The sequence below is a fragment of the Notothenia rossii genome, assembly GCF_949606895.1.
Source record: "Notothenia rossii genome assembly, chromosome: 3".
NCBI lineage: Eukaryota > Metazoa > Chordata > Actinopteri > Perciformes > Nototheniidae > Notothenia > Notothenia rossii.
In genome coordinates this window covers 34,616,100-34,627,708 of record NC_136901.1, presented here as the reverse complement: position 1 = coordinate 34,627,708, position 11,609 = coordinate 34,616,100, and the positions used below count along the sequence as shown (strand labels likewise).

General features: G+C 40.2%; 1 protein-coding gene across 1 annotated transcript; it reads left to right on the top strand.

Annotated features, from left to right (window-relative positions):
* The first annotated feature begins 400 nt into the window (after positions 1-400).
* Positions 401-11,516, top strand: oxa1l (OXA1L mitochondrial inner membrane protein). Its single transcript, XM_079671153.1, has 22 exons — positions 401-555; positions 2,275-2,409; positions 2,960-3,031; positions 3,118-3,415; positions 3,832-3,975; positions 4,091-4,176; positions 5,275-5,439; positions 5,540-5,644; positions 5,732-5,894; positions 6,000-6,080; positions 6,815-6,930; positions 7,651-7,782; positions 8,275-8,409; positions 8,497-8,616; positions 8,697-8,898; positions 9,292-9,435; positions 9,565-9,650; positions 10,366-10,530; positions 10,619-10,723; positions 10,825-10,981; positions 11,065-11,145; positions 11,293-11,516. Exons 1-21 carry the CDS (start codon positions 445-447, stop codon positions 11,118-11,120), a joined length of 2,778 nt encoding a protein of 925 aa, XP_079527279.1. The 5' UTR covers positions 401-444; the 3' UTR covers positions 11,121-11,145; positions 11,293-11,516.
* Positions 11,517-11,609: the final 93 nt, after the last annotated feature.

Below are 11,609 nucleotides of genomic sequence, written 5' to 3'. Positions count from 1 at the left end.
GGAAACAAAACAAAAGAAAAACTTCAGGAAGTTCAACCGAAGAGGGATCGATTAAAGCAAATAGACATGCTAAAGATAATATGTAAATAATATTTTATTGATTATACTGTAATACAATAAATATATTTTTCTCCCAATATTCATTGTTTTTGGGGCAGAATCTTGTAACAATACTGTTTCTCACCCGAGATCATATGATTGATTTGAACACTCTCTTTTATTCTTATTCACATTTTTCACACTTTTTCTTAAACCTTACTGTTAGTTTTGTTGATTTATTAAAGTATTTTTGTTTTGTTTTTTTGTTTGTGTACAAGGAATATAATTACCTATTATTGATATTACAATATATTTTAAAAAACAAAACATGGGCGAAGCGTGTAGCTGCGCGCCGGGAGAATTGAGTCCCCCGGCTTGCCGTAGCAGCTTCTCTTTTCCTCCAGCATGGCTGCCATCAGGAGCGGGGTGACTCCGGCTTGTTTAGCGAGATGTTTCCTGAGACAGAGTGGAAAACCGAGCCGGGGCAGCCATCCCCCTTCAGACATATGGAACCACGTAAGTGTTGTTTACAGTTTCACACGTGTTGCTTCATCCCTGCTTCTGAAACAAAGTCACAAACAGAGACTTTCCCCGGCTAACTAGCTAGCCGGTTAGCATCCACTGCACAGTTACCAATGTCTTCTGTGTGACTTTGACACTGACAGCCTCTCTAGTGAAGACAGTATCTATTTTATTTTTAATGCAAATGCACCAGGCTTTTACCAAGAACAACGTAGGCAGAGTTGCGTAAATCACAATAATACTTGTGTAAGACCAGCAGGAGTTTATTGACATTAATATGTAAGTATATGCTAGCAGGGCTCTGTTAGCAGCCGTTAGCTTTGTCGACAACTAGCAAAACAATGCTCCTAAAGTACTGATGCTGATGCTAGTGCTCCACATTTATTATAACTATGTTCTAATATTGAAAACTGAATCTAAAACGTATAGTTCAAACCCTGCTGATGTGTCCTGACCTGTAGGAATCAGCCAAAGGCCACCAGAGGTCATTGAGATGTATAACTTATCATAGGTAATGATCACAGAGTTAATCTTAATGCTCAGATGATTTTATCAATTTGTCAAAGTGTAAATCCTTCATTGTGAACATAGATCTTGATCGCATGGCTCGCATGAGTGTTAAACTCATCTAATATTGTGTAAAAACATCTGTTTCAATTCATTATTGACCGAAGAAAGAGGATCAGTATACACAATCAGTATTCTTAATTCACAAGGCACTTAAAACAAATAATTATTGACGAAATGAAGGAAAATATAATGCAAAGACGCTAGTGCAGTGCTTATTAATGATGCAATAATTCAAACGAAAATAAAAAGCTTAAAGGAAAAGGTTCTACAATTTGATTTACAGATTCACAATTAAGGTGTTTTACAGCATTCATATCCGTTTCTTCTCTGGATCAGGTCACCTTAATATACATTCAAATGTATCTGTAGTTTGCAGGTTTAAAGCCCAAACTAATCATTATTGTTATTGCATTTTCATTACACCTTCTTTAGTAAATGATGTTTATTTTTTTAGTTCAAAATGCACCGTAAAGGTCAATAAAGTACATCGCTACTTTCCCCTGGATTTGCAAAAACGTTCAAGAGGGGTGGATCCTAACGTCTTGGAGGTTGTTTTGTAATTAGTTGATGCAAGAACCACTTCTCAGAACCCAATGCTCGCTTCATCAGTCCCACAATGCATACATTCATAACCTAAAGGAATAATGGTTCTTCAAAACATTTTTCTTTTCAATTTTCTGTCAATTAATCGCCTGGTGTTTCTGCATTATTCACAATTTATGCAGGTAGTATTAAGCGACTGCATCCAAGCAATGATATGACAAAGCCCTCATATGTGTCATCAGGTTGTAGTAGGGCTGCTCGATTATGGCAAAAATCATTATCTCGATTATTTGGGTCAATAATTGATATCACGATTATTAAAAACAATTATCCTTTACTTTGAAAACATCCATTTATTGAAAAAAAAAATGTGAACAGTATGTTTTCAACAGTTGATTAAGTATAATTTAACTGAAAAACCAATAAGAAAATTAAAAAAAAAAAATAATCGTTTATTTCAATTATGTTGTTTTCATAATCGTTGCAAGCCAAAATCGGAATTGCGATTAAAATCCGATTAATTGGGCAGCCCTAGGTTGTAGTAGTTGTAGTAGTTTGTTATTGTGTATATTGCTGACACTTCCCTTCTCCTCTACTCAGCGGTTGCTCCAGAAGTCCCGTCTGCACACAGTGTTTGAGAGCTGCAGTCCTGCTGCCAGGACTCTGCTGGGCCGCACACTGAACAGGAAGTTCCTCTGGGTGAACGCTGTGGCCGTCAGACACAACAGCTCACAGGTGAGATGAGACATGGTGAAGTATCTGTCAATCAGAAACAGCTGCACATCACTAACATCAAACTCATCCTCAGTCGAAAGGAAATAGTATTATATTCGTTTTTTAACCACAGAGTTAATAACACATTCATATATATAAAGATGGCTTGTCTGGAGGAATAACCAGAATTTACAATATGGGTCTATTTTATTACCCTGTTGTGTACAGTCAAAATATGAAGTACATTTTGAAATGGACCAAAGGATCGAGTTCAGTTTTTTTGAATTTAGCAATTTCCACCTTCTTTAGCATGTTTTTATTAATTTAGACACATCATTTCTCACACACTGGACCGCTACCTGAGCACTTCATATTTATAATCAGTTTTTGTTCAGCCATTTTCTTTTGTTGCACTGGAGCCTTCTGTGTTTACAGTGATTCTATATTGAAATTATGAAAGTGTATCAATTATAAAAATATGTTTGTGGTCTGACTGAGATTTCAAAATGCAACAAATCCTCAAATTGAACAGCTACTTGAAATCATACCTTGTTTTTAATATTATCACCAGGTCCCGCCCGAGGATGTAACCACGGCGACTTCTGAAGTCCTTCCTGTCCTGCAGTCCTACCCCACAGAACAGGTGGCTGAGACGACATCTGAAGTCAAATCTAAGGCCTTTAGCCACCTTCTAACTTTATCTGATTCCATTCTAATTGTTATTTTCAGATCCTGGTTGAAACTGTTTCCACGGCGGCCCCATTAGTCAACACATCTCCTCCTCCAGTGTTGGATTCCTCCTCTGAGCTTCTGTCCGCTGACTCTGCCGTTGTTTTATCGCAGTCGTTCACCGAGCAGCTGGCTGATGTCGCGCCGACTGCAGCTGAGGTCCTGCAGGCGGTGGCGGCAGAACCCAGATTAGTGGAGCTGGGATTGGGCTCCTACACCCCGGTGGGGCTGGTCCAGAACCTGCTAGAGTTTGCTCACATGGATGTCGGTTTGCCCTGGTGGGGGGCCATCGTCGTAGGTGAGCAACACTAACAATCAGTCACTCAAGCGATTCAAGCTACGTCTTTCAAGGCTTCAAGGCTTTTATTGTCATGTGTGCATAGCTACAGCGTAGTTATGACAATGACAGTCGTAGGTCACATGCTCCTCCAACAGAGCAACACAATAAGACAGATACAATCAAATAGAATATAATAGAAACAGTGCAGAATAGTCTATATACAGTAATTGGAATATTGATATATATAAGTTGCAAACAGATGAATGTTATGGATGTTGTTTCAGAAGTTCAGGTGTTTAACAGTCTTATGGCCTGTGGGAGGAAACTGTTAGTCTGTTGGTTTTAGACCTGATGCTGCGGTAAGTACGTCCACTGTATTTCCTGTGTCCTTTCTTACCATCCTCTTCTTCATGTCATCCCTCCCTCTCCTTTAGGAACGGTGTTTGCTCGTCTGGCCGTGTTCCCGGTCATCGTGAAGGGCCAGAGGGAGGCGGCCAAGCTGAGCAATGTTCTGCCCGAGCTGACCAAACTGAATACCAGGATGAGCGAGGCTAAAAACAGTGGAAACAAATTTGACTGTAAAAAATGTTCTTCTTTTAAGTCACAATAGAGATGTTTATTATTTATTAGTGTGGGCATGTAGAACAAAATCAGGTTTTAGCTTCGTCATGACCTGTTGCTTGCATGTTACAGTTGCCAAGGCCTACTCTGACCTGAACTTGTTCCAGAAGAAGCACGATGTCAACCCTCTCCGCGGATTCCTGGTACCTTTGATTCAGGTCAGTTAATGTCTTTATCCTGGTTATATCCATCAAGTATGTATAATTTGTCAAAGCAGACCTCATTTTCACGTCCGTATTTCTATTCAGTTTACTTTTGTGGAAAGAAAATTGCATTTAGACGAAGACTTGCTGTTCACCTAACTGTGTGGCACCTTCATATTGAAAAATATTGATGATATGGCTTTAAGGTCACCTATCATGCTATTTGTTGGCAATAGGTCTCAGATATATACAATTATATAAAAAACATGTCTATGAAGTGTTTTGCTCAAAATACCAAACAGATCACCCATTCTACCTATGCCTCATATCCCTCTATTTCACTTCCTGTTTCAAAAGTGCTGATTTGGGGAATAAAGCTTTAAAAAAAAAAAAAAAAGAATTGATTAAATAAAAAAGGAGGGGGCTGAGCTCATGCGGGACCCGGCAGCTACTGTCTAAACTAAATACTGCCGTGATGAAACACCATATCATGGATTATCATGGATTATTTCTGAAACAGTTTGGAGCTCAAAGGCTTTCTCTCTTGCCGGTTATACCACAAGGTGAGTTCCTTTTTATGTCCTGCTTCTTCACACACATGCTCTCCAGTACAGGTTAGCTCTGAGTGTTAGCGATGCTAATGTAAACACCGACCATATTACGTCCAAAACAGTCGGGCATTGTTTCTGAGAGCAGCGTTTCTGATAGGGCTGTGGGTCCACATTTCCGTTATTACGTCATATCGGACGCAAATCTGGATCAGCTCCGTTGTAGCCCCGTTTTTACAGATTTGGGTACGGAGGAAAAGAGGGGGTTTTATTTTCTGACGCTGCGTGAGTTGCCCGACACACAGGGGACACATCTTTATGAATAAAATACATCACAAAGTGCATTTTGCATGATAGGTCCCCTTTAACATTTCTCCGTTTAGTATTAATCCATTTAGTTTGCCACATATAACCATATAAGGCATAAATCCAGTGAAATGTAATTCAGCATCTTCCTTCAACATGTGCATTAAAAAGAGTTTACAAAAATTGGAAATAGCAACAATATCTGTGTATGTATCCAGTTCATGTGCTGTCAGGATAAATCCCTCATGTGTTCCTCCAGGCCCCAGTCTTCATCTCCTTCTTCATCGCGCTGAGGAAGATGGCTGAACTGCCGGTGCCCAGCATGCAGAGCGGAGGCCTGCTCTGGTTCCCCGACCTGACGGCAGCAGACCCTTTTTACATCCTCCCTGTAGTCGTCACAGGAACCATGTTCTTCATCCTGGAGGTCAGCGGGCTTTGACTTCCTTGTCGTAAAGAAAGAAAGAGAACTGAAAAGTCATATCAACAGGATTATAGTGTTTTATTCACTGCTTTGTCTCTTTTAGCTTGGGGCTGAGTCTGGTGTCGACAACCCCAACCTGAGAACCATGAAGACTGTGTTCAGGATCATGCCTTTTGTCATCCTTCCTTTCACGATCAACTTCCCCACGGTCAGTCAGCTTATTGTTTTGACTTCACCTTACATCATACGCCGCAGCCGTTTAATACCGATCCTTTTCTCCTCTACCAAACCTCAGGCGGTGTTCACCTACTGGCTGACCTCCAACTGCTTCTCCCTGTGTCAAGTCGTCCTGCTCAGACACCCATTGGTCAGAGAGAAGTTAATGATCCCGGCAAGGATCGAGCACCCAACCTCAGCCGTGCCCCAAAATGAGGGTTTAATTGCAAGCCTCAAGAAGGGTTGGTATCTAAACTCTACACCCAACTGATTGCATTTGATGGATTCATTTTAGTTTTTAGTAGAATAAGTCAATTATCAAGTTGTAACTTTGGTTTGGTTTCCAGGCTGGAATAACGCTCAACTGGCCCAGCAGCTTTCAGAAAGGGAAAGAAGAATCAATAATCATCTGGAGATCGCTTCTAAAGGTCAGTATGTCCAAGGTGTGCAGGTGAAAAACTACATTTGCATATGATATAATGTGGATTGAATGATATGATGATATACGATGTGTATGTAAAAGTGCATCATCATTTACATAAATGAAGAATAAAGTTGCATAACACTGAATAACTGGAATGACACTATAGCCTGTTGGGTTATTAGCCTCAATAGACTGCTTATTTAAATGCTGTTATTCAATAATGTGCACAACAAAATGAAGTGGTCTTGATGTAGAAACGGCAGATGTGCTCCCCCTTGTGGCCATACACTGGTATTACAACAATAAGACAGAAACAAAATAATATAATAAAGAAGTAACTCTGACATTAATGGGATTATGGGCCTCAAATTGAGCAAATAGTGTGAGAAAATGAATCCATAACTTGAAAGATACTTAAAATGTAAACAAATCTTGATGGATATTCAGTTTTTGCGTATAGGTTAAGGCCTGAACACTGATTGCAACTAAGTAGACATTCCAGTTTTCATGACGGTGCAATTAATATTTTGTGTTTTTGGACGGACAAAATTAGACGTTTGATCGATCAATATTTACTGACATTTTGTTGACCAATTAAGTATTTAAGAAAACAATTGATAGATGCAGGCTACAGGGATCTATGAGCATGATTGTGTCTGTGGTGTCAAGGCTTTGGCTCTTTCTGTGTGGTCTGAAACTCAATGTTTTTATACGTCTTCTCTTTATGTTTCTCTGCAGGTCCACTGAGGCAGACTTTTAACCACAATCCCCTGCAGCAGCCGACCCCCCGCATAGCCGCAGAATCAGCTAAAGCAAAGCCAGCTGGCAAGGCGGAAAAGCCATGGAAGGACACTATTGAATAGACAGACTGATGATGACTTTTGTAAATATTTATGGATGGATAAGAGAACAATTTGGGGGGAAAGGGTTGTCATTATGTATTATTCTAATTAAAATGTCAAATCTGCCTCAAAACAACATTTTTGGTGTGTATTGTTGTGATTTCTGAGTACACAATAGTAGAGCTGTCGACCAATCAGTTAATTGATCAGCGCCTATTACCATTGTCTCCTTTCATGAAGTTATCTGACTTGATTGAATGATTACATTTCCAAAAGTGTCAAGTCTGGAAATCAGTCATTTTTGCATATATGTATTTCATGTGTTTTAATTAATTTAAACATGTCAAATGCTCTATTTTTCTTGACTAAATATTTTAAATCCGAGAATGTACGATATACTTTATAGTAGCCTTGTAGAGTAGAGTTTGGAAATACAGAAAAGTAGTTATAATTCAGAAGTCTTCAGTAGTCATACTTCAGTAGAGTACTAATTATTTGAAGGTGCCCAAATCACCCAGTGCCCTAAACAAAATAAAAACAGCAAGAAAAATACATGTGACTATTAAATAATAGTAACAGTAAATTATTTACTATTAAATAATAGTAATATGTATTTGTGTTGTTTTAAAGGCTAATAGAAATGCCATATTATCTTTTAAAATAATGTACACTGAAGTCGCGCGAAGCGTGTTGCTGCGCGCCTGGAGAATTGACTCCTCCGTCTTCCCGTAGCAGCTTTGCTTTTCCTCCAGCATGGCTGCCATCAGGAGCGGGGTGACTCCGGTTTGTTTAGCGAGATGTTTTCTGAGACAGAGTGGAAAACCGAGCCGGGGCAGCCATCCCCCTTCAGACATATGGAACCACGTAAGTGTTGTTTTAAGTTTCACACGTGGTACTTCATCCCTGCTTCTGAAACAAAGTCACAAACAGAGACTTTCCCCAAGCTAACTAGCTAGCCGGTTAGCATCCCCTGCACAGCCTTCTGTTTGACTTTGACACTGACAGCCTCTCTAGTATTTAATGCAACTGACCAAACACCAGGTTATGAAACAAAAACAACGTGGGCAGTGTTGGCAAAAGCACTGACATGCGTTCATATGCGTTTATGCAATAACTTTATTTAGTTTTATGTGTTATGTATATTTATGTTGCATTGTTGGAGAAGCCTTTTGATTTCCATTGCAATAACCACACTGTATGACTATACAGCCTTTGAACTTTAAGGTTTTAGACAGTGCAAGACACCATAGAGTGCAATAAGTACATAAATACCACCCCCTGGGTTTATGTGACACAGTAGGTTGTAGTAGTTTCTTAATGTGTATGTGGCTGACACTTCCCTTCTCTTTTACTCAGTGGTTGCTCCAGAAGTCCCATCTGCACACAGTGTTTGAGAGCTGCAGTCCTGCTGCCAGGACTCTGCTGGGCCACAGACAGAACAGGAAGTTCCTCTGGGTGAACGCTGCAGCCGTCAGACACAACAGCTCACAGGTGAGACGGCACACATGTGAACAGGTTAATCATAACATAGCTGTTGAGCAGAATCAGTTAACTTGATATTGACAGATCCCACCTTAGGATGGAACCACAACGACTTCACTGTTAGACGCTTCTGAAGTCCTTCCTGTGCTGCAAACCTTCCCCGTCTCTCTGCCTGCTGACCCCACCTCCATCATCACACAACCAATCACAGAACAGGTAGCTGTGACTACATCAAAAGTCACATTTAAAGACTTTAGTCAGCTTCTAACTTTATATGATTCCATTTTTGTTTTCAGATCCCTGTTTTTTCGCAGTCGTTCACTGAGCAGGTCGCTGATGTCTCATCAACGGCAGCGGATGTCCTTCAGGCTGTGGTCACAGAACCCAGTTTAGCGGCGCTGGGTTTGGCCTCACGCACACCAGTGGGGATGGTCCAGAGCCTGTTAGAGTACATTCACATTGACCTTGGAATACCCTGGTGGGGGGCCATCGTCGTAGGTAAGCAACACTAGATTAGACATTCTCTGGAAAAGTAGTAAAGCATATCAGAATTCAAAATCATATCTGTTTTGGGTGATTTACATGTGTATGCAAGTGTCTGCTTGAGAGCGTTCTAGATGTGTGTTTGAGACTGTTTCACATGTGTGTTTATGAGCGTTTCAAATGTGTGTTTGTGGGACTGTATAATGTGTGTATGAAAGCATTTGACATGGGTATATGACAGCGTTTCTCGTGTGTTTACGAAATGTTTCATATGTGTGTATAAGAGCATTTCACCTGTATCATGTGCATAATGGCACGTGTCACATGAGTGTATGTAAGCCTTTCACATGTGTATACGAGAGCGTTTAATATTTCCTTTCTTCCTCTTTATCCCTCCCTCTCCTTCAGGAACGGTGATTGCCCGTGTGGCCGTGTTCCCGGTCATCGTGAAGGGCCAGAGGGAGGCGGCCAAGCTGCACAATGTAATGGCCGTGTTTGGCAGACTGAATAACCAGATGAGCGAGGCGCAAAACAGTGGAAACAAATTAGAATGTAAAATCTCGTTCTTCTTCTACATTTCATTTGTCTTTTGAGCCACGATTTAGAGTTCTGTTAGTGTTTGTGCTTTTGAAGACATCCAGCTTCAACAACTTGTCATGAGCGGTCCTTTCTATGTTTCAGTTGCCAAAGCCTACTTTCAGCTGAGCTTGTTCAAAAACAAGCATAATGTGAATCCTTTCCGCGGATTCATTGTACCTTTGATTCAGGTCAGTTTATCTCTCTATCAGGAAATGTGAGTGAATTTAGTCAATTACTGAACTTAAGTACAATTTCAGGGTACTTCTACGTAACTACTCTCATACTCCACTACATTTTGGATCTCACTACTGTACTCTATACTTTACTACATTTATTTTTAAACATTGAGATCTAATTACATGTTAACATATTTATTAGCAGTTAACAAAGCAATTCAAATAGCACCAGCTTTACCGTCTGTAATCATAATCCAGTAATTGAATAAATATTCTGAAATGGGACATAATGCCTAATGATTACTTTTACTTTTAATAGTTTAATATACTTTAATGCAAATACTTTTGAACTTTGAGTTAACAGTTATTTTACAATTAACTACTTTTCCTTGATTAAAGCACGTCATTCTATACATTGGCCTTTTGTTGAGGCTAAATTACAGTAAATGCGTCATGTGCCACCTGCTGTTCATATTAAATATTGCATTGCCAACTATGCAGGACTAAGTGGGACCTTCAGATTTTTAAACATGTGGATGAGATATCAATCATTTACTCTGTTAAGTTACAATACATTTGGTTTGTCACGTTAGTCATGGTACAATTCTGGTCAAATGTAATCCAAAATGTACCTGCATCAAAGAGTTAACAGAAAATACAAAGGGTAATACTATATGTATATTATAATTCAATACCATCAGGATAAATCCCTCATGTGTTCCTCCAGGCCCCAGTCTTCATCTCCTTCTTCATCGCGCTGAGGAAGATGTCTGAACTGCCGGTGCCCAGCATGCAGAGCGGCGGCCTGCTCTGGTTCCCCGACCTGACGGCAGCAGACCCTTTTTACATCCTCCCTGTAGTCGTCACAGGAACCATGTTCTTCATCCTGGAGGTCAGCGGGCTTTGACTTCCTTGTCTTTATAGAAAGAAATTAAAGAAAGAACGTCAAATAATCACCGCATTGTTGCTTTTTCTCTTAGTTTGGTGCCGAGTCCGGTGTTGAAAACCCCCAACTGCGACACTTGAAGACTGTGTTCAAGATCATGCCTTTTGTCATCCTCCCTTTCACAATCAGCTTCCCCACAGTGAGTCCGTTTACTGTTTGAACCTCAAATCACATCTTACATACTATAGGTAGCAAATGCATCTAAATGTGACGACCCTTTTCTCCTCTACCAAATCTCAGGCGGTGTTCACCTACTGGCTGACCTCCAACTGCTTCTCCCTGGGTCAAGTCGCCCTGCTCAGACACCCATTGGTCAGAGAGAGGTTAAAGATCCCGGCGATGATCCCACACCCAATCCCAGCCAACAGCGACGGCTTATTGGAAAGCATCAGGAAAAGTAGGTGTCCGAACGTACATCTAATAAATCACGATTTAAGGCCAAGTCAGTTGTCTTACATGTTGGAAATGTCTCGTCTGCAGGCTGGAGAAACGCTCAAATGGCCCGAGAGCTGGCAGAGAAACAAAGAAGAGTTTAAAATCATCTGGACCTCGCTGCTTAAGGTGGGTTCATCAGCTTCACATCCACAGATGTTATTCTTATTGTGGATTTATTTCAGTTGCTAAGAAACTCCTGGATGTAATTTCTCTAAATGAGAATAAAGGATAATAAAAAGTGCTAAATAACTTCTCTTTTATTTTTCTCTGCAGGGGCACTGAGGCAGACTTTTACCCACAATCCCCTGCGGCAACACCCATGACTGCAGCGTCAGAAAGACGGAAAAGCCTGCTGGCAAGGCAGAGCAGACTGAAAGTGATTTATGTAAATATTTATGAATGGAAGAGAGGACAGAGAAGGAGAGAATTGTAATTATTTTATCAATAATTATGTGTATTATAGTAATTAAAATGTCAAGTCATTTTCAAAACAACCACTTTGGTGAGTGTAATGTTGTGATTATTTTCATAAAACTTAGCAGCAATGATGAGTCAACTTATCAGTTAGTGGATTGGTCCTAAAATGATGC

What these genes read in the sequence shown, in the direction of transcription:
- oxa1l (XM_079671153.1), top strand. Translation starts at nt 445, where the DNA reads ATGGCTGCCATCAGGAGCGGGGTGACTCCGGCTTGTTTAGCGAGATGT. An exon ending in CCATGTTCTTCATCCTGGAG is followed by an intron (nt 5,440 to 5,539) that starts GTCAGCGGGCTT and finishes TGTCTCTTTTAG; the next exon opens with CTTGGGGCTGAGTCTGGTGT. An exon ending in CACAACCAATCACAGAACAG is followed by an intron (nt 8,617 to 8,696) that starts GTAGCTGTGACT and finishes TTTTGTTTTCAG; the next exon opens with ATCCCTGTTTTTTCGCAGTC.